Source organism: Barbus barbus (genome assembly GCF_936440315.1).
Source record: "Barbus barbus genome assembly, chromosome: 6".
Taxonomy (NCBI): Eukaryota; Metazoa; Chordata; class Actinopteri; order Cypriniformes; family Cyprinidae; genus Barbus; species Barbus barbus.
The window spans coordinates 26975276-27001581 of NC_136734.1; the positions used below are offsets into that span (position 1 = coordinate 26975276).

Sequence of the window (26306 nt, forward strand, 5' to 3'; positions counted from 1 at the left end):
GATCAAATTATTATTTTCCCCACTGTATACATATTTACACGCACACACAACCAACAAAACATGTACCGTTTCAAATACAGTTTTGACAAACGGTGAGCACCTCAACAGTTACTTTTTAATAATGTTCTTAATGTCAATAACCTTTATGTTAAACAGTTGACATACTAAAACTCTTCTATTAGAAGAGATGGAATGGGCTGTAATTCTCATATATGAATGCTTTGCATTTGTTACCAAGTATTAGTTATTGGCAGTTGCTTTATTTCAGAGCTCTTCTGACTCGGTTACAGATAAAAGTGAACAAAAACAATATATGTGTGACCTATCAAAAGTCCAGCTTTGTGCAAGGCACTTAACCAGTTCTGTACCTCAAATTTAAGATTTAATTTGTTTGAAAGCAAAATCCTTATATTCCAGTGAATTTAATGATAGTCACCTCAGCTATTTTTATACACTCCAAAGTACAAAAAGTACTGTCACATGATGTTCCTGTCAATTCATACACATACATCTGTGATATAAGATGATACCATCTAAAAATATACTTTTAAAGCACACAGGAGGAACAGGGTTTGGATTCATTTAGCACAGGGGTTGTGTAATTGTTCTTGAAAAATCCCAAGAACTCAACATTTTGGATGCTTCAGGAATGGTATGAAATCACATGATTTAGCACAAAACCCACTGGCCTCTTGAACAAGTGGTCAAGAACATCCAGTTGACTAGAAGGAATCTACTAAAACAGTAGTTCTCAACCAGGGGGCTTGTGCCCATTAGGGGGCCTTGGCAAACTTCCAGGGGGGCCTTAAAATCTTACAAATCAAAGCCATTTACATTTATATTAACAGTCTTAATTAAATTGCTTAAATAAAAATGTTTAACCAACATTATTTTTATTACAACAGAAGTACTAGAGGTGCGTATCAGGTTAGGTATGAGGGCCTTTTAATATCATCTTAGAGTAAAATGTTGAGAACCACTGTACTTGAACATTCTATGAGCTGGATAATTAAGAATAATTAAGACAATTTTTGCATAACCAAAAAAAACAAAAACTACTTTTGTATTTTTGCACATAGCTGTAGAAGCAAAAACAGACATAAATAAAAGCCACCACCATCAATACCAGCCTTACTGTCACGTAGACCTAGCCGTTTAGAGTGTATCTAGAGGTGAGAGGCATTAAGTGCATGCATCTGCCTCTGTATTACTTCTCCCTCTGGTGGACGATATGCTATAGCACACCCCAGCTCAAGGGGTGTTCACTTTCACCTGCCATTAAAACCACACACAAATTGAAAATAATTGTTACTTTTATTAAACATTTATTGCATAAAATATTCAATTCAACTTTAACAATATATATATATAAAAAGACTACGCTGATTTGGCACTTTCCTGTGATTGTTAACATGTTTTAGTATAGTATTGTGAATTTGTGGGGATGAAGATACCCAAAGACAACCAATTAAATTTACATACTGCTAGTTTCACTAATCAATCCTAACCGAGTCAAGCAACCAAAAACCCGGCAAACAAATTAATGCTACTGCATAGATTTACTTACCAACAGTGATGAGGAATTTTACAACTGAACACTGTTAATATACCACTCTTATGAGTTTGTAAACAAACACCTCACAGTTACAGAGTTGCTAGTTGGATACATCATATGCGTGTCCTGAGTCTGTGTTAGGGAGCTCAGTCCAGTGAGTGCAATTATCCAAACTGGATGCGATCACAGTGTCTGATGTGTTGGATGTTGATGGTTGCCTCTATGATGATGGATGCTGCCATGGTGATGGGGATAAGTGTGGAGACAGGGATGCTCAATTCCTTCATTCTGCAGCTCTTCCTGTTTATGGAGACCATGCAGCTTCTGCAACAGCTCATTAATAAAAGCCTGAACACACACACACACACACACACAGAGAGAATAACCTTAATCTTAATAAGCATGACAATGTTTGTAAATTTTTGCACATTGCAATTTAGGACAACATACTGTAATCTTTGTAAATACTCAAATTATAGTCAAGTGTTCCTGTCTCACCAACTGGTTAATGCAAAATACTAATTATATTGTAGATGTAATGTTTGATCATAATCTTGTATAATAGGTATGTTCAAAAGCACATGTTCAAAAACAAAATATAAAAAAAATGCTGTAAAATATATCATGCAGAAATAATTTTTTTTTGTTATCAACATTTTTTTATTTTTCATACATAACACAACATAAAAAAAACAATATATTAAGAAAATAAAATAATAAAATAAAACTCATGCAGAACTAATCTTGACTTATCTACTGATTGTTCAGAGTTAACCATCTAAAACTCTTAAATATCTTCAGCAGATGTGTGTGTACCAGCCAGCAGTTTGTGTTTACACTTTTAGGGGCCATTTACACAGAATGTGTTTTTCCATTCCAGTGTGCAACTCTTCCATTGTTTTTCAATGTAAACAAGCTAGAAAGTTGTGTTTGACCACTGTGTGCGTCTCGTGTATTTTGCAGCATCTAATGACACAGCATTCTGAAAGTTAATAAAATAGTTCAAATAAGTTAACTTAAAAAAAAAAAAAAAAAAATCTCTCCAAAATGCATTTTTTCCCCCATTTCTCTGGCCGTGTCTTGCATTTGTTAAAGCAGAAACATTTCTTAATCAAATAGAAAATTGAGAATTGTGCCCTGGTATGTCTCAAATGTGAAAACCGATTACGTTTTTTCAGATGTTTCTCTATGTGAGGTAAATGCCACATTCCTCTCTACTGATTTTCCTTGGTGTGTCAGAACTTTAACACTAGCTTACCCAGAGGCACACAACCTTCTGCGCATACACGCGTAGTAACAATCATGTACATACACTAATCAAAAGGCTGAGAGTGAACATTGTTAAACAGCCCCAATGAAAGAATGGCTTTGTACTAACAGAGAGAATGAGGGCAGACGGGAAAGAAAGAGAACAAATCATTCATTCATTGTGATCACTGTGAGAAACGCGTGGAAGGGAGTGTCAGCCACTGCAGCGTTCCTCAGAGAGAGAGAGAGAGGGAGAGAGTGGGAAAGAGGGATGAAGAGGTAGAGTAACAAAAGGATGAGAAAACAAGAGAGGTCCATAGAGGGGTACTAAAGATGAGTAGACAGAAAGATTGAAAAAGAACAAGAAAAAGAACAAGATTTACAGATGGCATTTTGAGAAAATTACCTCAGTGCTGCTGGTGCAGGTCTGCAGAAGAATCTGTAAAACAAACGTAAACAAATTCATTGATTGTCATTTTCAATAACTTTCTCTAAATGCAATTAAATTAAATTAACTTAAGTCAATATTACTAAGAGTATTTACAACTCTGTAAAACAGTAGAGAATATAAAGCTTTAAATGGTTCTGTATTGTCATTCAGACAGAGTGGGCCTCATTTCAGGAAAAAAAGTTGAAAAGGGGGTCCCTGCAAATACTTAGGTCAAGGGACATGGTATAAAAGTTCTGGCATCCACTCACATCTTCATCTAAAAGTAGAATGTCAGGCCGCTGACCTCAAGGTCAATGGTCCCTTCTTCTACATGTTATTTTCATGGGAGACAGAAACTTTAAAAATGGAAAAACTTTCTAATATTTTGAATAAATAAATAAATGTATTATTTGAGCACTAATGTGTTGGGCAACACTACAATCAGAAATGTTTACTAAAGCCGTTTTATTCTTCTCTAGAAGGTCTTGTAATTTAATGTTCCTGCCATGACGTGATAGATTTACCCAGTGCATAGGAAAAAAACACTTCTATTTATTTTCTGCATTTCTCCTGCATCTTGTTGTCTAATAATATTGTTGGCTCTTTGACAAACAGCTTTTGTCACTCTTTTGTAAGTCACCTTGGATAAAAGGATTGATTTAATGCATGTGGGAGAGAGAGAGAGAGAAGAGGATTATGGGACCTGTAGTTTGTGTGTTCGCTCTTCATCACTTGGGAGATCCAACAAATCATCAATGTTCACTTCTTCTGGCATGTCCTCCAAAATAAACACAAACAAAACAACAAAATTTATTGAGGGTGCTGAAAAAATAATCCATTGCCGAAAAGAAACATAAAACACAGCAGCTATGAGAATTTAATAAAATACTGCAGAAAAGACACTATGACATAATATAAATATGTCAGTGTCATAATGTAATAATAATAATATAATATTTTATTAATAATATATAACTGTAACGTTGACATAACCACACAGTAATTATGCATGTATGTTTTCCAGTTCATAACACTGCCCGTTATATCTCATCGACCTTTCAGCATCCTAGTTTCAGAATCTCAGAATATATTCTCAATATTCCATAATCTCAGTGGGAAATGTTCTCCTACACAAGCGGAGGAGGAAATCGAGATAACAGATCACATAGCACAATTCTCGAGAGACATCTCTGTCGTCTCTTACTGTGGGACAGTGTCTCGCTACACACACAGCTTATGTTTAAACTTCCTGCCTGCTGCTGCCATTGACTGTTTCTCAGGGGGTGCCCATGTAAGGTAGCGATAGAACCAAGTGATCCCCTCTGTAAATGAGGGAGAGAAAGCAGAGACTCCCCCGGTACCTCCAGAGGCCTGGTCCTTCTCACCTTTTATGGGCAGCCAACATATCTAACATTATCCAACAATTAATATTGTTCTGTCAGACATAGTAATGTCACAGCATCCATCACACACTTACATTAACAAAGGCGTCCCCTCATTCCATTTAAAAGTGCATGAGGAGACGCAAATACACACTTTAAAAAAAGACAAATGTGTTATCAACCTTTCATTTCATCGAGTGGTGTAAAATGTCTGCATTTCATGTAGCCTACTTATTTCTTTGAAATATCATTCTTATTCTTTAGATACTTATCCTCTCTACAAACATTTGTAAATCAAAAGCTGTTCCATGCATACATGCTCATGGACAAAACAAGACAACTTTAGTTTGTCAAGTTAACAACATTCAACTATACAGAAACGAAAACACTTATAATCATGAATTTACTGAAGAGAAAAGTAAGTGAATATGCGTATTTGAACCTGATTTCGAGAGTTACATGTATAACCGTTTGTGCTCAACTTCTTAGAGAAGGAACTATTGCACATTTCTGCAGGCAAACATTTCAAAATAATAACATATGCCACAGTATGCGTCTCCACAGCATTTGGAAATACATTGACACGGCGCTATAGTTCTTTTTTTTCCAATAAAATCGTTGTTGTTTTTTCCAGAGGTAATCAACCTGTAGTTTTCAGCGTGAACTCTGCACCAGCTGCACCTGTGAGGATGCGTGTGGACACTCACCTTGCCTTTGTACAGCATGTCCAGCCCATCGTCGACCCATTTCTCCACGTCCAACCTTTTCTGAAGCTGTTTACGGTTGTATTTTACTGTTACGCGTGATTGACGCTTATGCAAATTCATCCCGTGCTCTCGAGCGTTGTCTAAATCCGGGGAATGGCCAGTATGTATCTCCTCAGCCATGTTACATGTGCCAGTGCTTGTCTGAGAATGAGCGCTTGGAGGAGCGCGCGGACAGAAGAAGCTGAACGCTGAGTGGCGCGCGCTCAACTTGATTGGATGTACAAAGTCAGATGCTCGTTTTTTTTTTTTTAATGGCACATTAATAACATCTCTGCTAGTTAATGGTATATTTAAAGATACAATAAAAATGACGTTAGAAAAATGTTTATGGAAAACTTTGAAAACGAAATGGTGGTCTAATGATCAAACATTGTAACAGAACAAAGAATGAGGTGTTTCGAATATAATTTATTTCTTTCATTAAAGTAACAAAGACATACAAAATAAATTAACATAAATTCTTTACAAAGATAAGACTGATTGAAAGCAAAAGTACAAAAATGCAAAATAGAAACTTAGGCAGAAATTTAGGATTAAATTAATAGGAAACATCTGGCAGAAGAAATAAACATTCATTAGATATAAACCCCATTGAAGAAAATTCTTTTTTTTTTTTTTTTTTTGCAATTTAACGTTTAAGAACTAATGACACATTTCCCCATATCAGTCGAGGAAGAAAACACACTGCTTAATACGCAATACAAAACCTTACCATTTGGTCTTAGGAACATAGTTTAATCATATTCCTGACTGTTGCTTGCTTCCTTTCTCTCCACATTTTTATTTATTTATTATTACAGTTTTTTTTTTTATTAAAACACGTGTTGCAACCTCCTGGCAAATAAACAAAAGTGATATTCTCCTTCTTATAAGAGAGAAAAAAGTTGTTTTAATGAGTCCTATATAAAGCCCAGAGTTTGACTAGAGAACACCTAACCCTGTTCTTCAACTTCTTTCTCTTTCAACAGAGGTATTTCCTTACTTAGCTCTCTTTGTATAGAGTTATTTTCACCTCTTTATCTTTGTATAAAGATATCAGTTCTCTTTGTATAGAGTGCTGCAACCTAAGTCCGTTTCAGCTTTCAGGGCTTGTGTCTGTCTTCATATGGAAATACAGAGTCACAAAGCCCAGCACAACGATGTGCTTGTTTATTTCTTTTGGTTTTCAGAGTCTTCCACCTATACAGATGGCAAAGGTCCAATCCCTTATTCAGTCATTACATCATTCATTCATTCATTCATTCATTCATAATAATTAAGACAAAAGCAAGTGCTACATCCAAATTCTTATCCCTGCATGTGAGTTTGTGTGTCTGTGTTTATGCTCACTTGTCTACACTAGTGTATGTGTGAGTGTATGAGTATACAAGTGTGTGTTGTCTTATCTAAGTCCTCCCCCAGCACTCCACAGGAAGTCCTGCCCAGCAGGCAGTGTGTGAGAAGCCGCCAATGAAATTCTGCCCTCAGTGTTGTAGGGTTTCACCTGACTGTAGTCTCTGTCATAGGGATAGTTTTGCCTGTCTAAATTATTCACCGTCTCCAAATCATTGAACACCGAATCACATAGCTGCTGTCTGCGCAGTCTATGCCTTCTCCTCCTGATCACCACCAGTGCCACACACACTCCCAAAAACACAGCCAGCACACCTAACACACATGACACCGCCACCGCTGAAGGTGAAGTCCGTCCAACTCGGGGTGCCATCAGCTCCATACCTCCCTGCACAGGAAACTCGCAGTTTGGACCCATGAACCCAGGCACACACTGACACACTGGCCCGGAGAAGTGTGTGTAGCACGTTCCCCCATGGAGGCATGGGTTTGTGAGACAAGCGTCTGCTTGAAGGCTGCAGTTTTTACCGGTGAAACCTAGTGTACAGGTGCAGGTGTAATCGTTAATGCCATCTTGGCATATTCCGGCATTTTGACATGGATAGCGGGCACAGTCGTCGATGTTCATCTCACAGCGAGGGCCAGTGAAACCAGGGCGACAGCGGCACAGAGCACTAGCTCCCAGATCCACACACTCACCGCCTACAACAAAAAAAGAGAAGAGGTTACATATGAGCAGGTGTAGTAGAGAGGTATTGAAACAGATACTTAGAACTGAAACCGCTTAGTGGAAAGTCTAAGCTGCTTTTTTATTCAATCAAAGTGAATGGTGACCACAGTTGTCAAGCAAGATTTTTAGAATACTTAAATTGCATTTTTTTTCCCCCTCACATAAAACAACCTTTAGAAGACTTAGTGTAAGGGTCATAGGTGCTACTTTACTGATTTTAATTTTTTTGTCCTTTTTGGAGCTTGAGAGTCTGTGTTCGCCAACAGTGTGAGCATTCTTTAAAACCTCTCCTTTTGTGTTCCACAAAGGAAAGAAACCCAACATGAGGGTTAGTAAATGACAGAATTTTTAACTTTGAGTGAACTACAACTTTAAAGTAAAACACATTTTGTTGATGCAATGTCCAGCACAAACACTTACCATTAGCACAAGGTTTGTGGCTGCAGCGGTCCAGTCTCTTCTCACAGTTGGATCCGGTAAAGGTTGGGGGGCAGCGGCAGACGTAGCCGCCAGTGGATTTTTCCTCACACGTCCCTCCGTTAAAGCAGGGGTCATCCGCACACGTCATTGCAATGATCTCACAGTTCTTCCCATAGAATCCCTGAGGACATGTACAGGAGTAATCATTCTCCAAATCCTGCAGAGGAGGAGCAATATACAGATATTAGCAAAGAGTAAATGTAATAATTTTCAGTAAACTCAAATAATTTTTGATCTTCAAAATCCACTGTGCACATAAAGTACATCAGAGCATATTTACTTATCCTGAATCATGACACATAAATTAAAACTTTTTTTTTTACTATTTAATTTTTCATTAATATTCTTTTTAAATAAATTACATTAAATCAAAGCTAAGTGTGCAAATTTTTTCTGTTTTTGAACAAACATGCAACATCTACTAAAATTGCATGTAACGTAAAATGTAGTGTGTGTGTGTGTATATATATATATATATATATATATATATGTGTGTGTGTGTGTGTGTGTGTGTGTGTGTGTGTGTGTGTGTGTGTGTGTGTGTGCGTAACATTTCAAGTATTCTAAATTGATTTACATGTAAATATTGTTTTACTATTATGTATATACTTTTAACTCATGATTGTTTATATATAAATATGGTTTTATTATTATCATGTGAGAATGGACTTACGTTGCAACTGCCACCATTCTTGCAGGGGTTGCAATCACACTCGTTAATCTCCAGCTCACAATTTGTGCCCCCATATCCTGGCCGGCAGGTGCAGGTATAGCTGCCCTGTCCAGTGTTGGTGCAGGTGGCGCCATTAGCACAGGGTTTGTGGTTGGTACAGTAGTTGAGGTCCTGGTTACAGAAGAGGCCTCCCCAGCCCTCCTTACACACACACTGCCATGGCTGCGAGCAGGTCCCATGTAGGCATCCCGGATAATGCACACACTCGCTGCAGGACGGCCCCTGCCATCCCAGACGACACTTGCACTCACCAGGTGACTCACAGTAACCGTGCCGCTCACTGCAGTCCGAAGAGCAGATGGCTATGGGAGGAGACAGAGAGGGGGGTTATGCACACACACACACACCACGCCCCCTGGAGAGGGCAGATGAATGGGTGTGTTAAGTGTTGGGGCCAGCAGCTGGTGAGCTGACAGAGGTAATGCACTCTTTTGTATTTTGAGCTGTGGCAAGCGTGCACACACACACACACACACACACACACAGAACAACCCACTAGCATGTATCTGTTGGGTTTCTTTGTTCGGCTGAACAAAAGAAGTGTAAAAGCTCTGGAGAAGCTCAGCTTCCATCAGACACACATGCACACAAAGATAGAAGAGATAAGGGGATGTATTGCGGCTGCTCAGGTTCCAACACACACAAACCACAATCACACAAATACAGACTGATCAGGAAAGGGAGTGGGACTGCTTCTTTTCAGAGTCCTAGACATACAATCCCAAAGTTCTAGGCAGACCTCTGAGCATCTGGCACACACAGGTGGTACTCACGGTCAGAGCAGTAGTCTCCCTGCCATCCCTCCAGGCATTCCCTGTTTCCGTTCTCATCGCAGGTGTAGTGTCCCAGTGTATCATCACGAGGACGGCAGTAATCCGAACATGCCTCACCGAAGTAAAACTCATCACAGAAAACATGATACGAGTAACGGAGCTCGCTCTGGTCTCCAAAATGAACATCCTGAGACCAGTCTTCGCCAATCGCCAAGCGCCTTCGTGTTGCTAAACGACTGATCAGGTTGTTTTGATTCTCTGTTGTAGAAAAATAAAGAAAAACTTAAGCTTGAATAATTTAATAAATATAATTTTTTTTTAAAAACTATTATGTCTGTATTTGCTTTCCATCATACTGTGTAGCCCACCTGTGTAGTCATGATGCTCTTTCGGAGACTCAGCATTCCATGCCTCAATAATAAGAGAAAACGTCCCCTGAAAAGAACAAGATGTTATTTTAGATGTTAAAAACGCATCATATCATTTTTGATGAAACTGAGAAGCAAACATTCTCCATTGTCTTCCACTTATATTTGACCCAGGACCACAAAACCAGTCATAAGTAGCATGGGTATATTTGTAGCAATAGCAACAATACACTCTATGGGTCAAAATTATGTTTTGTTTTTTTCTTTTATGCCAAAAATCATTAGGATATTAAGTAAAGATTGTGTTCCATGAAGATATTTTGTAAATTTCCTACCTTAAATATATCAAAACTTAATATTTGATTAGTAATGTGCATTGTTAAGAACTTCATTTGGACAACTTTAAAGGCGATTTTCTCAATATTTCGATTTTTTTGCACCCCCAGTTTCTAGATTTTCAAATAGTTGTTTCAAATAGTTATACTGTCCCATCCTAACAAATCATACATCAAAATATTTATTCAGCTTTCAGATAATGTATAAATCTCAATTTTAAAAAAAAGAAGACCCTTATGACCGGTTTTGTGGTCCAGGATCACATATTTGTTATGAACTGACAGTTCCAGACTGTTGCATTATGGTCTTATAGTAAGTGTTAAACTTAAGAGCATCTGATTCTGAGGTCATAGTAATGTAAAGAATGTTCATTTTTGAAATTTTACACAATAAAACACTGGAATATTGTTTACTAAAGTTCATCTAGTGCGTAATGAACTTTACCGGCCACTTGAAGTGGAAAGGCACCCGGATGGCTGCGCTGCTGCCTATAGAGCTCTGGTCCTCTCGCAGGACGTTTGTCTGTCCGGTTCCGAAGGTGCACGGAGGCTCAGCGGAGATTACGTCTTCCGAATGCTTCAGACAAATCCTGAAAAAGATGTTGCAGTCTCGCGTCCTCCTGCAAAAGCGACGTGTCGTGCTGAACGAGTGAACTTTCAATTCAAATACACCCGATGAAGCCACCTGTTCACGAATAGAGAAAGCGTATGTGACTTCTGAAACTTTTGGAAATATTAAACAGAACACAATACCTAAGGGGCAAATATCTAGAAAATCACATTAAAGAGAAAATGAAATGATAAACGAACTGGCTCCTTACCAACTGCAAAAGCGACACAGACAGCAGGCAGTACAAAGACAGATGCGCCATCTCGCTCAATTAATCCTAAACTTTATTACTATAACACACAGGTATCTTCATCCGTTACTTCCCAAGCTTCAAAGTGTTTGGAGATTAAGAAAATAAAACGGTTAGATGTCCAGGTACGTAATCCTCGTCAGGTCCATAAAAGTCCACTGTGTCTTCAGAGGTCCTCTTCGTTCTTCAGAGCTTGCGGTTCGTCTTCATTGAATGTCTTGATGAATGGATGCCGTTATATACGCCTTGCCCCCCTGCACCTGACGTCAGCGGGGACATATGGCATAATATTGGCCTGATTAAACTGATCTGCTGCATGTGGCAGCGGTGTTGGAGTTAGCTGCCTGCATCCGAACAGGGAATTTTAATTACAGTGATACAGACCAGATGTGCACAGTTGTCAAGTATGAAAACCTGATTAATCTTCCTTTTTTTTGTGAGGTATTAAAAATAAATTTAGCAAACAGCAAGTTTTACACTTATGTCGAATTTCAGAATTAGGTTGTTATCCTTGAATAGATGCACATAATTATATGCAGAGATTAGGCTACTACGGACGATCTGTAGCTTATAGTGCTTTAGATTTAGTTTTGTTTTGTTAACTTCAATGAGCCTCTATGGAAAATATTTCCAACAGGTACAATATGCTTCCTAGGCAAGGCAAGGCAAGTTTATTAGCACATTTCATACACAGTGGTAATTCAAAGTGCTTTACATAAAAGAAAGTGAAATAGACATTAAAAATCAATAAAACCATGGGAATAAAGATAATAAAAACAAAGAATTTTAAAATGATATAGAAATTGATATAAAATAAATTTAAAGAAAATGATTATACATAAAATTCCTAGAAATAAAAATAAAACAAATAGAAATGCTACTTATTGCACCTTTACATCACCTACCTGAGCTGTTTTGGTAGAGTATTAGCATTGGTGTTATTGCTCTTACTCAGAATGCATAGAGTTAGGCTCCTAAATAAAGGAAGTTTGTGAAGTTTGATTGAAAATAAAAAACACGAGATTTCTGTATAGATTTCTGAAACGATTTAGAAAAAATGTTTTCACAGTGAAAAAATAGTTTCATTGGGCTGTTAATTTTTATATAACCAATTCAATATAAACAAATATAACATGGGCGTTTCATTAAATTATTATGTTTTTATCATTCAATAAAAATGTATATGTTTATGGTTCCTGAGTGGCTACTTATCGCAGCATTTTAATTATTTCCTCTGTCCCCTAAACACACACACACACAATCAGTGTGGTCGCTGTGGCGCGTGCGAGCATGGGGAGGCCATAAGTTTTTATTTGCAATGTTGTTTGTGTCTGAAGGCACAAGTGTGTGTGTGTGTGTGTGTGTGTGTCTTTTGTTGTGCAGTATGCAGAGACGCTCAGGCTGCTCTGGAGGATGGGTGGGGAAATATCATGATGACGCTTTTGTGTGGGTCAGCTCCCAACAGCTGTATGTTAACAGGCGGCACATGGTCACTTATTGTCCGCCACGAACCGCCTGAACTCACCCAGCCGACATCTGTTGCAGCCGGTTGCAGCCATTCCACTTTTTATTAATAACTATTTTCTGACATCTAGCCTAGTCCTGTTTATTATTTTCCCCACAGTATTAGGCCTGCGGGATTAATATAAAATATTGGAATATCGAATAGTTAAGAACAACTGCACCTAAATCTTTCTGTCATTCAGTGTTCGTGGAAACTTAATGGAATATAATATCCATCCATTGTTACTTATGGTTGTGTGTGCGTGTTTAAGGTCGGTCACGCTCGCGAGGGCTCTGCTGTTGTTATGGTAATGAGTGACGCGTGCCTCAGAACCCTTTCATTAAGCCATAATCACAACGCATCACTTATAATGTCTTTTAAAAGACATCATATATAATGTCTCAAAGACCAGAGATACGTGTAAATGAATCTTCAAAGTGTGAAGACAACAGTCAGTCAGGAGAAATACCCAGACACTGTAAGCAAACAAAATCACTTTATTATAACTACTAATATGATTCTATATCCTATAGTTGATTAAGTTGATGCTGTGCCCATTTTAAGCCACACACTGTGTTGTATCTCATATAGCATGTTGGTAGAGATAAACTTTGTTTACAGGTGACCAGGTGAGGAAAACAAGCAGGTTTGTGATCAGTAGTCTATTAATACAGCGATTGTGCCAGTGATGTTTTGCACCTGATACAACAAAAGTTAGTACTATAAAGAAGGTATTTCAGTTAATGATGATCTGAATTAAACACTTTAACTTCAAGCTGTTGTCCATGAACAAAGACTCTTTATGTTAAAAGGCATGTAAGTAAATCTCTTATCAAAAATGATAAATAGATCCTATTGCAAAACACACACACACACACACACACAATCCACATTCAGGCACTCACAAAGGCAGAGTAAAAAGCCTTTATTCTAAGACAGGGCTACATATTAAAAAAGACACCATCGCGTATCAGGTGTTTTACCTATCCCATCCGCATAATTTGCAGCTACAAATAGTACAAATAGTACAACTAAAATCAGACAGAACTGAAACAGAAACATTTTGTGACTATCTCGTGCAAGGTTGTTTAATCCTTAAATGAAAGCTATGCAAGTAAAGATTGAGTTAAAAGCAATTGACACATGGTCTAAAGCCTGGTAGCAGGGTTTAGGCTTTTGAGATCCCTGACATCTGCACAGACAAGAGAAAGAGAAGAACTTATCCAAAGAGAAAATCTCAATATTCAAAGGTGCTTAGCTGAAGAGGGTAAACAAGTCACTAAAACAGGAAAAACACTTTTTTATTCCAATTTTTTTTTAGAGAGGATTGTTGTTTCTTAAAGAGACAATTCACCCCCCCCCCCCACCCAAAAATAAAAAAATCTGTAATAATTTACTCATTTTGTTCCTTGTGACTTTCTTTCTCTTGAATTTTCATTCATAGGTGAACCATCACTTTAATGTAGTCTGTGTCACTTTACTCCACCTGTAGCAGGTGAAGTATGACTGACTGATATTGTTTTCATAAATATTTGCAGTGTTAATAAAAAGTTAAGGGCATTCCTGTAAAATCGATATGTATTTTCTGTCATGCCATAGTATTACACATACATACCATATTATTACATTACACAAACAGAAACACATTTACATATAGTCCACAAGAGAAAATAATAACTGAATGTATAAAATGACCCAGTTCAAAAGTTTATATACGCTTGATTCTTCAGCGTATGTAAAAGCAGATTCTTCAGCGTATGTAAAAGCAGATTCTTCTGCCCACCAAGGGACTTGCATGGAACTATTACAAAAGGTTCAAACGCTCACTGATTTTGTAATAGTTGCATGTAAGTCTCTCAGTTGTCCTGAAGGATCTCAAAATCATACATACAGTCATTGTTGGAAAGGGTTCAAATACACAAAAGATTCTGAAAAAAAATAAATACAAATCTGTGGATCATCCAACAACACAGTGTTGACTTCATCCTAAACTTAAAAAAAAAAAAAAAAAAAAAAAAACTTTCCCTCTGTCTTTCTCTCCACCTACTAGTTTGTACTTATTTGAACAATGACTGAGACTTGGTGTTTCGAGCACTTCCTCTGTCTGACTGCCTCTTCAAGATGAATCGCTTTTTGTATTCCCCAATTGTAAGTCGCTTTGGATAAAAGCGTCTGCCAAATGACTAAATGTAAATGTAAATGTAAATATATTAATATTTAAGCGATCAAGCATGTGTAAACGTTTGAACAGGCTGATTTTTGTCATCTATTATTTTCTCTTCTGGACTATAAACGTCTTTTATGTGAAATATCTTATTCAGGTCAGTACTAAATAGAAAATAATTAACATATTTTGCAGATACTGCAAAGTGTCAATTTTTGACCACAACTGTGTGTTTTTTGTTTCTCTTAATTAAAAAAAAAAAAAAAAAAAAAAAAAAAATCAGTGTTTTTATAATCTGAGGACAGATGGTTCTAGGGAGTGAGACAATGCCATTATTTGGATAAAATAATAAGAAAGCCAATTAAAGCAATTTATAAGTAAATTTATGTCAAGAACGTTTTAGTCACCGTTTCTAATTATTTTCACCATGTTGCGCTGTTATCATTGTGAGTTTTGTCCCATGTCTCAAGAACCAATGTTTATTTAATCAAAATCAGAAGATCCTTTAGTGGATGCATTTTAATAATATTAGACACTTATTCCTATTCCTAATCTAATCATAAGGTATCCGTTAATCTCATTATTTTAGTAAGAGAATGATTGTGTTTGTAAATGTGTTTGCATTAAATTATTGCATGTGTGTGTGTGTGTGTGTTGACTCGTTGTCTGTGTGGTGCAGATGGGCAATGACTGATTTGTGTCTTGTAATGTGGGTGTTGGGGGGATGGTGGTCCCTTGAGGTGGGACACAAGCGTAGCAGGAGCATGGGAACCGCAGAACGCCCTTCACTCCACATGCATACATCCATATTTATGAACCCACATCCAGACACCTCAAATCACACACGTGCAGGCCTGCAAAAAGGCACATACAAACAGACTTTCCTCTCAGTTGTTTTTAATCACCCTGTCCAGTACCTCAAACACCATCATGTCCATCTTAATTAAAATTATTTCACAAATGATTTAAAAATAATATGGCCGAAAACCCATTCATAAATGAAATGAACTTGCACATTCATTCACAAAAGAGAGTGATGTCCATTCACAATTATCAGACTCAAAATATCTGACTTTATGCGCATACAACTTCTTACATTCATTCACTCACATCGCCATATCCTCTTTCGAGCCTTTAGATGACACCCGACCCAGGATTTCCACACACGTCATGACATCTGCTCACCCTGGAGACCAGCTCCCATGGGGTATACACACACACACACAGTTCATCTGCCTAGATTAGTGACCCACACCGGACCAGCATCCTGAGGACACACTCTCTAACTGCACCTGACCAGTCCTTTCACTCACACACACTCACACACACTCACACAAAATCTGCTGGCCTTGAGGGAAGTACTGACCTTTGCCCCATGATCAAACTATGTAAATGTGCGTAGGATCGGAGGTGCTGTGGGTGTTGTATGTATGTGCAGCTGCTGTGTTCAAGTAAAAATGACAGGAATAATCTCACAGAAACAGATCTCATATATTCAGACAAGCACACTTTTCAAAACACATTAAAACAATGCAGTGTTTTTGAGGTCAGTGTGAGTAGGCATGGGGGATTCGTATTCGAATCTGGGCCGGTACATTTTCTCAACCTATTCCCTTCTCTACATCTGCATCAATGAAACAGAAATTCTAACAAAAAAAAAATCTAAATTGTAATAATATATAATTTACTGTATTATTAAATACAAAGCATAATAAAAAGCTATAAATATTTATTATTTACTTTTATCTCATTCAGATAAAGAATAAAAATGATTTTCTCAAGACAAAAACAAAAACACTTGAACCTAGTAGTAGGTGAAAGTGAAAAACATTAATATTAATACGTGTTAGACATTACATGTCAGAACAGGAGCACCGAACACCGCAGCTACACAGACACACGACTGGCTCATGCAGTTGAATAGGCTTGAATGACATAGGCCCCACCGCAAAGCTCCAAACCTCCGAGGAGGAAAAGAGGGCCTCACAGCAGAGGTAGCGTTGGGTTATTAGAGAACCCAGAGTGACAGATGTAGGATAAAAGAGAGGGCAGGAGAATCAGCAGGGGTGAATGAAAGAGAAGAAAAGGTGAAGAGGTCAGCAGACCAACAGAAGAAGGGGAGGAAAAACAGAGATGTACTTGAAAAAGAAGAAGGATCGATAAATCTATCTGCTGTTGCTTCACAGTCCGCCTCTTTTGTTCCAGATGGCAGCTGATGGAGGCAGGTTTGACGGAGAAATCACGTCAAACCACACATACACTAATGTTTGGGGTCAGCAAGGTTTTTTAATAGACGTCTCTTATGCTCACCAAGGCTGCAGTTAATTGGTCAAAAACACAGTAAAAACAGTTATATTGTGAAATAAAAAATAACTGGTTTCTAACTTCAGAAATCATTCTAACGTGCTGATTTGCAGCTTAATTTTTCAGGATTCTTTGAGTAGAAGTTTAAAAGAACAGCATTTATTTAAAATAAAAATATTTTGTAACAAAATAAATGTCTTTACTGTCACTTTTGATCAATTTCATGTGTCCTTGCTGAGTAAATGTCTTTAAAAATATATTTTTATACATACACACAAAAAATTATTTTCATTGTTTGTTTTCCTCAAACAAAAAAGGCTTCTTAAAATCAAGCCCAGCTTCAACATGAAAGTTTCAAGTTACAAACTTGAACAGGTAAACAAGTTACCTATCTTATTGGTCTGCCTAATAACTTAAAATAAATGCAAGAGAAGGTGTTTTGAAGACTCAAATGTCAAAAAAAAAAAAAAAGAGCAGGTTAATGTAACCTAAACCGAAAGCAAAACCTATTATTGTGTATCCGGTGTGCTGTCCATTAGATGGCCTGTATGATGAATGACTGGCACACTATACAGACATATTCACAATCTGCAGACAGACACAATACAACACTTTTTTTCTGCAGAGTTCCCTAACCACACAATAGGGCTACCAGCTGCCGTCTTACACACGCATAAAGCATTCTCAACCACAGCCCTACATCAGCACACACACCCAATACCATGCGGCATCAGAAATACACACACACACGCCAGCAGCTGTTTAAGCAGAGCTCTTCAGCCCTGGAGAGCTGGAGAACAATGCTTGAGTTTAAATCACTTCTCCTTCACTACTGCCTAACACTTCCACTGAGAAGCTGGGTGTCCATGTCAGTATTTCAATATATAGTATAGACACAAAAATGTGTGTCCAAAAAGGAACATAAAATCAGATCTTAAAATACACTCTAAAGTTTCAATTCAAACTTTCAATTAAATTTATTGAAATATCTGGCTCACTTATGGAGCTGTTTTCATTCAGAAACCAAACACACACACGCACACAAAACTCAAACTGCTGGAAAACCCAATGACTTTTAAGAGACACGTGCAGAAAAAGAATCATTTGAGGACTATCTTGTGTGTAAATTAAAAGACACACTGTCCTCTAGTGACAAAACAACAGCATTAACAGTTTCGAATATGAAATTCAGTTCCTGATGATGTACATTTGTCCCAATTTCGTAAATCATTGTACACAGACATAGGAAGAAAAAATTACAAAACAAATCCACTGGAAATGAGATCCAGATGCTTCAAACTTTACTTTACACTGTATAGTGGTCTTAGAAAAGTTTTAGTTGTCCTTAAACACCATTAAATGTGACTGCATGTACTCGTGTATATATAATGTTTCCTGTTTGTGTAACTTAATAACATCAAATATCACAGAAGCATTGGGCCTCATTCATGAAACATTCGCAAATATAGGAGTAAATTCGGAGTAATTTGCGCGTAAAACGGACCTTCCCGAAAACTCTCCTCTGGATTCCTAAATTTTTGACTCTACTAAAGCATAAAAATAACATATGTTTGCAGATATTTAAGAAACATGCTAAGTTAACATACTTGTTTATCTGAAAAACAATGCTACAGTCAGTTATTCTCCTTTGAAAAATGTGCATGCCGGCCCGGAATGTCGGTTTGTGAAACCCACCCACTGCCAGTTTACCCAATTGTATTTCAGCACGCCGGGTTGCCAGCATTATTATTAGATTATTAACATAATCCCTGCCTATGAATTACAGATACGCAAATTGCGTGCCCAGGAATGCAGTGGAATTCTGGTCTGCTTTCTCAGGTTTGGCTCCAGTATATTGCATAAATGCAAAAAATACTAATAGGCCATATGGCTAACGATAACGTGTGTCCACCGAAGCGTTTTTAGCCACCTGAAAAATGTCAGGTGCTCTTCTGAAAGCGGCCAGCTGGCGGCGCTTGAGAACACTTTGGTGGCACAGCGTTTTTCCAGTTTAGACGCTTTGGTTGCCATGATAAGGATAATCCACAGCAGTAATGTATTACTAGTATCTCATTTTGAAGAATATTACTGAATATAAAACTGCAGTAACTAGTAATATTAACTTCTCTATTGTTGTACAAGTAGGATGATTGGTTGGTATGGTATTTTTTCCGCCCCTCCTCCATTGATTGGACGGCTGGGTAAAAAGTGACAGTGACAAGCGCTGCGTTCTACCCAAAGCTAAACAGTTAATCAACTCTCAGCTAAAAAAAAAATTAAATTAAATAAACCCGGCAAACGACCTTGTAAAACATTATAATGGCAGTGCATCAAAAGCCAGTGTCAACAGTTTTCAATTTTCACGTCATAACGTTTTGAAACATTTTCATAAATTCGAAAGTTTAAGTCAGAACGGATTTACGAACGATTTACACAAAAAAAAGTTCAACTCGTGTTTCATGAATGAGGCCCATTGTCTCTCTCAGAGTTGTAATAAATATGAAACGTGCCAGGTGAGTAAATAGAACACACTCCTTGCAGCAGCATTATGATGATAAACTTGCTATAAATACACCTCATTCTCATAACTACCAAGAGATTATCATGACTCATTACATGATTTTTAAACAATGACTTGAAATGCCTTGTCTGTCATCAGAAATGTCTCTGATTCTGACACCCTGACATTGTGGCCTCTGATGGTCACCAAGTTTCCAGTGAGAAGGTGTGTCTGTCTATATCACACAACGTTTGTAGCCATCATATCAACAATGCGTCACACACTGTGTCGTCATTTGAGTGCTAAACACAAATTTCACAATGCAGGTTTGCCGTTAACTTTTTCCTGCAGTATTGTTAGCGTGCCGGAGGCAAAATCTCGCAACACTTGCACAGTGTCCCTCTGTAGCTGCAGCGATTCTCGTGCAAACTCCTGTTGTGTCTCTGCTAGCTGCTGCACTGACTCTGCAAGCAGCTCAAGCGAACGAGAGACGGTGGCTAGAAGGGCATTAGCGGTGTGCTGCTCCTGCACGCTGAGGCTTGCATTGTGCATTAACTGCTCACGTGAGCTGTCTGGTTCCACCCCTGAGAAAGACGTGGGTCTTTTAGTAGAAGCGGTGGCTGTTGAGGAAACGTGTCCAGCACTGCCTCTAGTAGCAATTCCATCCTCCTCAGAATATGAGTTAGTGACAGATGCCATAGAGGATGATGGGAAGAAGTCGCGGTTGTCCTCATCTGAGTCTAAGTGGGATTCGGGATCTGTGATCAAACAAGTAAACAGTATACATTATATGATCATTTGCTTTTGATACACATACACACGTGGTCAGAAATGTTAGTACCCTTGGTTAATATGATCAAAGAAGGCTGTGAAAATTAATCTGCATTGTTAATCCTTTTGATCTTTTATTTTAAAAATTCACAAAAATCTAACCTTTCATTGGAGAATAATAATTTAAAATGGGGGGGAAATATTATGAAATAAATGTTTTTCTCGAATACACACTGGCCAGAATTAACGGTACCCTTTTATTCAATACGTTTTGAAATAAAAAGTTTAACATTTGCCAGTTTAACAGCTCTAAATTTTCTCCTATTATGCCTGATGAGGTTAGAAAACCTCAGGTTTTTTTTTCATCTAGAATCACTCCAGACCCTTTAGATTCCCTGCTCCATGACGGTGCTGCTTCTCTTCAGTTCACCTCACTCATCTTCTACAGGGTTCAGGTCAGAGAACTGGAATGGCCATAGCAGAAGCTTGGTTTTGTGCTCAGTGTCCCATTTTTGTGTTGTTTTTGAGGTTTGTGTTTGGATTATTGTACGGTTGGAAGATCCAAACATGGCCCATTATAAGATTTCTAACAGAGTCAGTCACTTATTGATTTTTTATCTGTTGGTATTTGATAGAATCAGTGATGTCTAAACAAGATGTCCAGGACCTCCAGCAGAAATATAGGCGTACAACATCAAAAATACAGCAGTATATTTCATTCTACACATGGAGTACTTTTTATCCCTGTGTTCACCAAACCCATCTTGAGTGTTTGCTGCTAAGAAGCTTAACTGAATATGATGGAGTTTGTTTTTGGATGAGCTAGGAGAATTTTGAAAACCTCCCGAACAACATGTGGTGATGTAAGGGCTGTCTGACAATTTTTTAAAGGTTTTCTGACCCTGAGACTCAACTTTTTACAGCAATTCTCCAGCTGTGGTCCTTGGACAGTCTTTAGCCACTCACAATTCTCCTCCTCACCGTGCATTAGGACGATATACACACACGTCCTCTTCCAGGCAGTAACATTTTATGTTGATTGGAAATTCTTAATTATTGCCCTGATGGTGGAAATTGGCATTTTCACTGCTCTAGCTCTTTTCTTAAAACCACTTTACTAATTTGTGAAGCTCAATTATCTTTTGCTGCACATCATAAATATATTCTTTGGTTTTTCTCATTGTAATTAATGATTAAGGGAATTTGGGCTTTGTTTTCCTCCTATTTATATTTCTGTGAAACAGGAAGCCATGGCTGGATAATTCCATGATCATAATCACCCTAGAGTGCTCAAAATTGTAAATATGAATGGGAATATACTTCAGAGATATTTTACTTTTAAGAATTTCTAGGGGTGCCAATAATTGTGTCCTTGTGTAATTGTAGGCTATTTGAGAAAAACATTTATTTCATAATGAGATTTTCCCCCATTTTTTATTGTTTTAGTTCAACGAAATGTTAGATTTTTGTGATTTTTTTAAAGCTGCAGTCCGCAACTTCTTTTGGTTAAAAATTATCTGAAATCAATATTTGAGCAAGTACATAACCAGCCAGTGTTCAAAACTATCGCCTTACTTTAGCCCTATTCACAACGGTTAGCTTATAATAATGTCTTCTAATTTGAGTGGTACAGGTAGGTTTTCACGAGAAATTCGAGCATGGAACTGCGTCATTACGTCACGTCTGTAAACATAAAGAAGTTTTCCCGGCTAGTAGGCTATCGCATGTGAGGATCCTGCAGGTGCCGGATCGTTTAGCATTTTCTCACAGCAGCTAGAATAATTAAATATACATTGCTCTCCAAAAGTTTGGAAACACCCCTGGCAAAGTGTGGTTTTGGTTTCACCTTCCAACAAGACAATGACCCCAAGCACACTTCCAAGCTGTGCAAATCCTATTTGGAGAGGAAACAGTCAGCTGGCATCATGTCTGTCATGGAATGGCCTCCCCAATCACCAGACCTCAACCCAATTGAGCTACTATGGGAGGAACTGGACCGTGATGTCCGTAAGAAGTGTCCAACCAGTGTGAATCATCTTTGGGCAATCCTTCATGAGGCTTGGAGTAATATACAGTATCAAGTCAATGTTTGAATAAACTGACAGCTCGGATGCCCAGATTATGCAGAGCTGTAATAGCTGCTAATGGTGGATATTTTGATGTATAAACTGTTCATGCTATAAAATATGTTTTCATAGTTTGTGTTGTCCCTTATCAGTGCAAAATTATTACAAATTAAAAAGGATTCATGCCAATATTGTCCAAAACCCCAATTTTCTAGGGCGTTTCCAAACTTTTGGAGGGCAGTGTATCATTTTGATGGCGGATTGTAATCCAGAAAGGATTATGTGTTTATGAAACACATGTGAATTAAATTAAATTATATTCCAGTTTTAAATATGCTTCTGATTACAGATAGCCTGGGATTACACAATATTTGTATTTTAAAGAAAACCAGTTCGAAAGGAGCATAGTTTGCTTTTTGGGTTAAAAGAATTTCTTAATATGAAATTCAAATGGCATGACAATTAGATTAGACTGTACAGAAATTGAAATCTACACACTAATACACACTATACTCATAGTCACGCAATGCTGATGTTGTTGACATTAATAATTTGTGAACAATTTGTGAACCAACAATTCTGACAATTCACGTCTGTATGTGAGAGCTTATAGAGCAAAATATGCACAAGTCATGTGACTGAAATTGTTCCAAAAAAAGAAAGAAAAGTCTATGCTGGAGATAAAGCCTGTTGTCAAAATGACTGGCTACATTTACAGCCCAGAACTGTATGATATGTAGTTAATATTAGACATAAGGCATCTGCCAGCAAGCCTCACGTTCATCAGTTTTGTCTGCTCACTTTAAAAAGTAATGTATTATATTTATTATATTCCCCAGGGACTACGACTTCCTTTCACGTGTGCTTCCCTAGAAGAGATTTTTTTTGTTTTGAACAGAATTATTGCTTTATATGCAAATTGTTTTGGTAATATTCAGACTTTTTACAGAAATTCAATTTACAACGTAATGGACAATATCAATGGAAAATAAAATTGTCAATGGAATTTGACAATTTTTTGGGGGGGGTTAATACTTGTATTAAGCAAGGATGCATTAAATTGTTCAAAAGTGATAGTAAAAACGTGTAATACAAAAGATTTCTATTTTAAATAAGTGCTGTTCTTGGAACATTCTATTCATCAAAGATGAATCCTGAAAATGTTTTTTATTAAGTACAAATTTTCAGTGTTTCAGCATATTAGAATGATTTCCGAAGGTTCATGTGACACTGAAGACTGAAGTAATGGCTGCTGAAAATTCTGCCTTGCTATCACAGGAATAAATTACATTTTTAATTATTAAAATAGAAAACCCTTCATTTAAATTGTTATAATAATAATAATTCTTAATATTACTGTTTTACTGTATTTGTCTTGATGAGCGTAAGAAACTTCTTTAAAAAAAAAATTCTACGAGCCCCAAACTTTATAACAGTAGTGTAGCTTTTGAAAACATGGTTGATGTTTCATTATTGAGATCAGAGGAAAATATGTGAATACTTAAAGTGCACTGAAAATTCCTGCAGTGAACTTTTCCTGGTAACGGAGTGCTGATGTGTACAAAATCATTATTAAAGATCAGGGATAATTATCCACCGAAGTGCTAAATCTTAATATGATCTAATTCTCAATATGATCCAACTTGAATATTTTGAGATGGTTTACCTCCAGGTTTGGAGCTATCATACTGCATCTCACCCCCAGATCCACTCGTAGTAGCAGGCATTCCTCCCACATCCATTCCTCTGCTCGGGGAATTGTTGACCGACCCCACCCCCAAAAACCCTCCATCCTCCTCTTCCTCATCCTCACCCACAGCCTCTTGATCATCACCGTGACTGCGAGATCTGGACCGCTGTGTTGCTTCCCACGGTCTCTTGTCCAGTTCGAGGATGGATTCTACGATGACTTCCATCGGGGACAGTTCGATATTGGACCGTGCCAATCTTAGTGACACCGAAGCACCGGTCCTCAGGGCGGCCACTTTACGTTTTGTGTCACATTTAAGGTCTGACCATTTCTTGATCACCTCCATGATCTCTCTGTCACACTCTCCAATCTCATTAACACGTGCCGTGATCTCAGCCCATTTCCTGCGCTTCACATCAGAGGGAACGCCGGCGTTAAATTTACCTATGCACACAAATACAAAAGTATTGGAACATTTTAATTTACCATTTATTGGTTTTATAAGGACAACTAAAATTACTGGTGGTTTGCTGAACTAAGTGAACTTTTGCTTGTCAAAACGAGGTAAAACTCACCCACAACAATGTGGCGGTTCTTCCGCACTTCATCCAGCAGGATGTGCACTTCACTGAAGGAGAAACGTGCCTTTCTCCTCTTGAAGCGCACCATGTTGTCTTGTTTGAGGTAGAGCGAAGACACAGACATCTTCACAGCAGAATATCACTCTCTTCGGCTAGGGGGAGTCTGTGTTCAGTGTAGAAATAACATTAAAAAAACAACAACCTGCCATTCAATTAGTTCTAAAAACTGCACTGTACAATACTTGAATTTCTTCTTACTCGTTGGCTATATAAATAACAATATCTGCACCAAATTGCTTTTTTTTTAAATAATAAAAGGAGGTGTTTCCTCCTTTTTGTTTTTTTCTACAAGTTTGATAAACATTTCCAAAATATATCTATACACACACACACACATATATATTTACATGTACATACATACATATATATATATATATACATTTTTTTTTTCTGTCCCAGACTAATATTTCATATGTAAGGCTTTACATGAAGCATTTACTTGTGTTCTAGAGCCTACTTAGAATATGAGAAATTATCTACAACTATTTCTTTAACAACTTGTGTTGCAGAATTGACAACATGGTCATAGTACCGAATATATAGCAATTATTTAAAAATATCTCAATAAAACCATAAAACTCAACACTTACGGAAAATAGAGTCTTTCACTTCATTTTATTTATCTATTTACAACTGTTATTATTATTTAGACATTCAAGCGATCACTTCTGATTAATGTCAAAGTGAAAACGTTGCCATTTAAAGACAAATTAATGGCATGAAAGTTGAGGTATGTTTTGTCACGTCTATAGTAGTATATAAATCACGGACAACTAAACTAAAGATCTGTCTCCTTCTGTTAGGTGAGCATGCGGTGAAAAACAGCGTCACCGTGAGTGCAAAGAGTTCGCATTAATTATTGGCATCAATAATTCACCTGATTGTCAACTACAAGATGATCTAAAGACATGATGGATGTGACGGAAGGAAGAGCAACTAAAACACCAGCTCATTCATGCATTAATTCACTCACTGTAAAAGCACGAGCGTGTATTTCCACCGAGGTGTACTAAAACTGTAGTTACATAAAAACATCGACATAACGATCACGCGTCCCGTCTTTGTGCGAGAAGCAGCGCCGTCGTAAAGCAACCGAATTAACGTTAAACCAAACACAAGCATGCCCAAGCAGCACACAACTGTTGTCGAGTACGCATAATTCATGTTTTTCTATACAGAATATAATTTTTGTCAGAACGAAACAAAACGCCTGGATGCGGAAGCACATTTCGCCCTCATTTTCTTATTACCTACATCACTGTCTAGCTATTTAAGCTAGCTAGCTATTTTACACAATATGTGGTATCACAGTCACTTTATCGGTCAGTTTGTAAACTCCTGAAACGCCGTAAGCATATAAAAGTACTTTAAGATTGCAAATGCGTGGCATAAATACCTCTGAGTGGTCAAATGTAATCAATATTTTGCGTTGCGCCCAGATATCCAGAAACTTCGTAGAAAGCAGCGTATGCGCTGCGCCTGCGCACTTGCTCGCCTGTTCTCCGTGGGTGCAGTTACCAGGTCTGACCGCTCCAGTATCAGTGGCGCTGGTGCTCACTAACCCCAACAGGTTCAGTACACACGCTTTAGCTAAAACTGACGGTAATAGCCCATTAGCTAAAAAATGCGCGTTTTTATGAATACATTTAGGTTTTATTTATAGCTATTGGAAT

The 26306-nt window shown here is 37.7% G+C and overlaps 3 protein-coding genes across 3 annotated transcripts; all 3 read right to left on the bottom strand.

Annotated features, from left to right (window-relative positions):
* Positions 1–1297: 1297 nt before the first annotated feature.
* On the bottom strand, positions 1298–5581 carry ppp1r14aa (protein phosphatase 1, regulatory (inhibitor) subunit 14Aa). Its single transcript, XM_079418617.1, has 4 exons — positions 5323–5581; positions 3937–4011; positions 3210–3242; positions 1298–1903 (listed from the first exon to the last, which is right to left on the bottom strand). Exons 1-4 carry the CDS (start codon positions 5500–5502, stop codon positions 1739–1741), a joined length of 453 nt encoding a protein of 150 aa, XP_079274743.1. The 5' UTR covers positions 5503–5581; the 3' UTR covers positions 1298–1738.
* Positions 5582–6012: 431 nt separating this feature from the next.
* Positions 6013–11005, bottom strand: LOC306870637 (delta-like protein B; the record flags this gene model as incomplete). The annotated part of the gene is made up of 7 exons (XM_079418026.1): positions 6013–7416; positions 7865–8081; positions 8598–8959; positions 9431–9688; positions 9799–9865; positions 10579–10818; positions 10955–11005. The coding sequence occupies 7 exons, from the start codon at positions 11003–11005 to the stop codon at positions 6764–6766; spliced, it is 1848 nt and encodes a 615-aa protein (XP_079274152.1). The 3' UTR covers positions 6013–6763.
* Positions 11006–16930: 5925 nt separating this feature from the next.
* Positions 16931–26137, bottom strand: LOC306871509 (uncharacterized protein). Its single transcript, XM_079419511.1, has 4 exons — positions 26030–26137; positions 24568–24736; positions 23969–24436; positions 16931–20223 (listed from the first exon to the last, which is right to left on the bottom strand). Exons 2-4 carry the CDS (start codon positions 24695–24697, stop codon positions 19781–19783), a joined length of 1041 nt encoding a protein of 346 aa, XP_079275637.1. The 5' UTR covers positions 24698–24736; positions 26030–26137; the 3' UTR covers positions 16931–19780.
* Between the last annotated feature and the right edge of the window lie 169 nt (positions 26138–26306).

Bases quoted from the DNA above. Each gene is read 5' to 3' on its own strand.
- ppp1r14aa (XM_079418617.1), bottom strand. From the start codon at position 5,502: ATGGCTGAGGAGATACATACTGGCCATTCCCCGGATTTAGACAACGCT. The intron at 3,243-3,936 runs GTCCCATAATCC...TTTGTTTTACAG, and splicing joins AGCGAACACACAAACTACAG to ATTCTTCTGCAGACCTGCAC. The intron at 1,904-3,209 runs GTAATTTTCTCA...GTGTGTGTTCAG, and splicing joins CCTGCACCAGCAGCACTGAG to GCTTTTATTAATGAGCTGTT.
- LOC306871509 (XM_079419511.1), bottom strand. From the start codon at position 24,697: ATGTCTGTGTCTTCGCTCTACCTCAAACAAGACAACATGGTGCGCTTC. The intron at 24,437-24,567 runs GTGAGTTTTACC...TTGTGTGCATAG, and splicing joins GAACCGCCACATTGTTGTGG to GTAAATTTAACGCCGGCGTT. The intron at 20,224-23,968 runs GTAAACCATCTC...GTTTGATCACAG, and splicing joins TGATAGCTCCAAACCTGGAG to ATCCCGAATCCCACTTAGAC.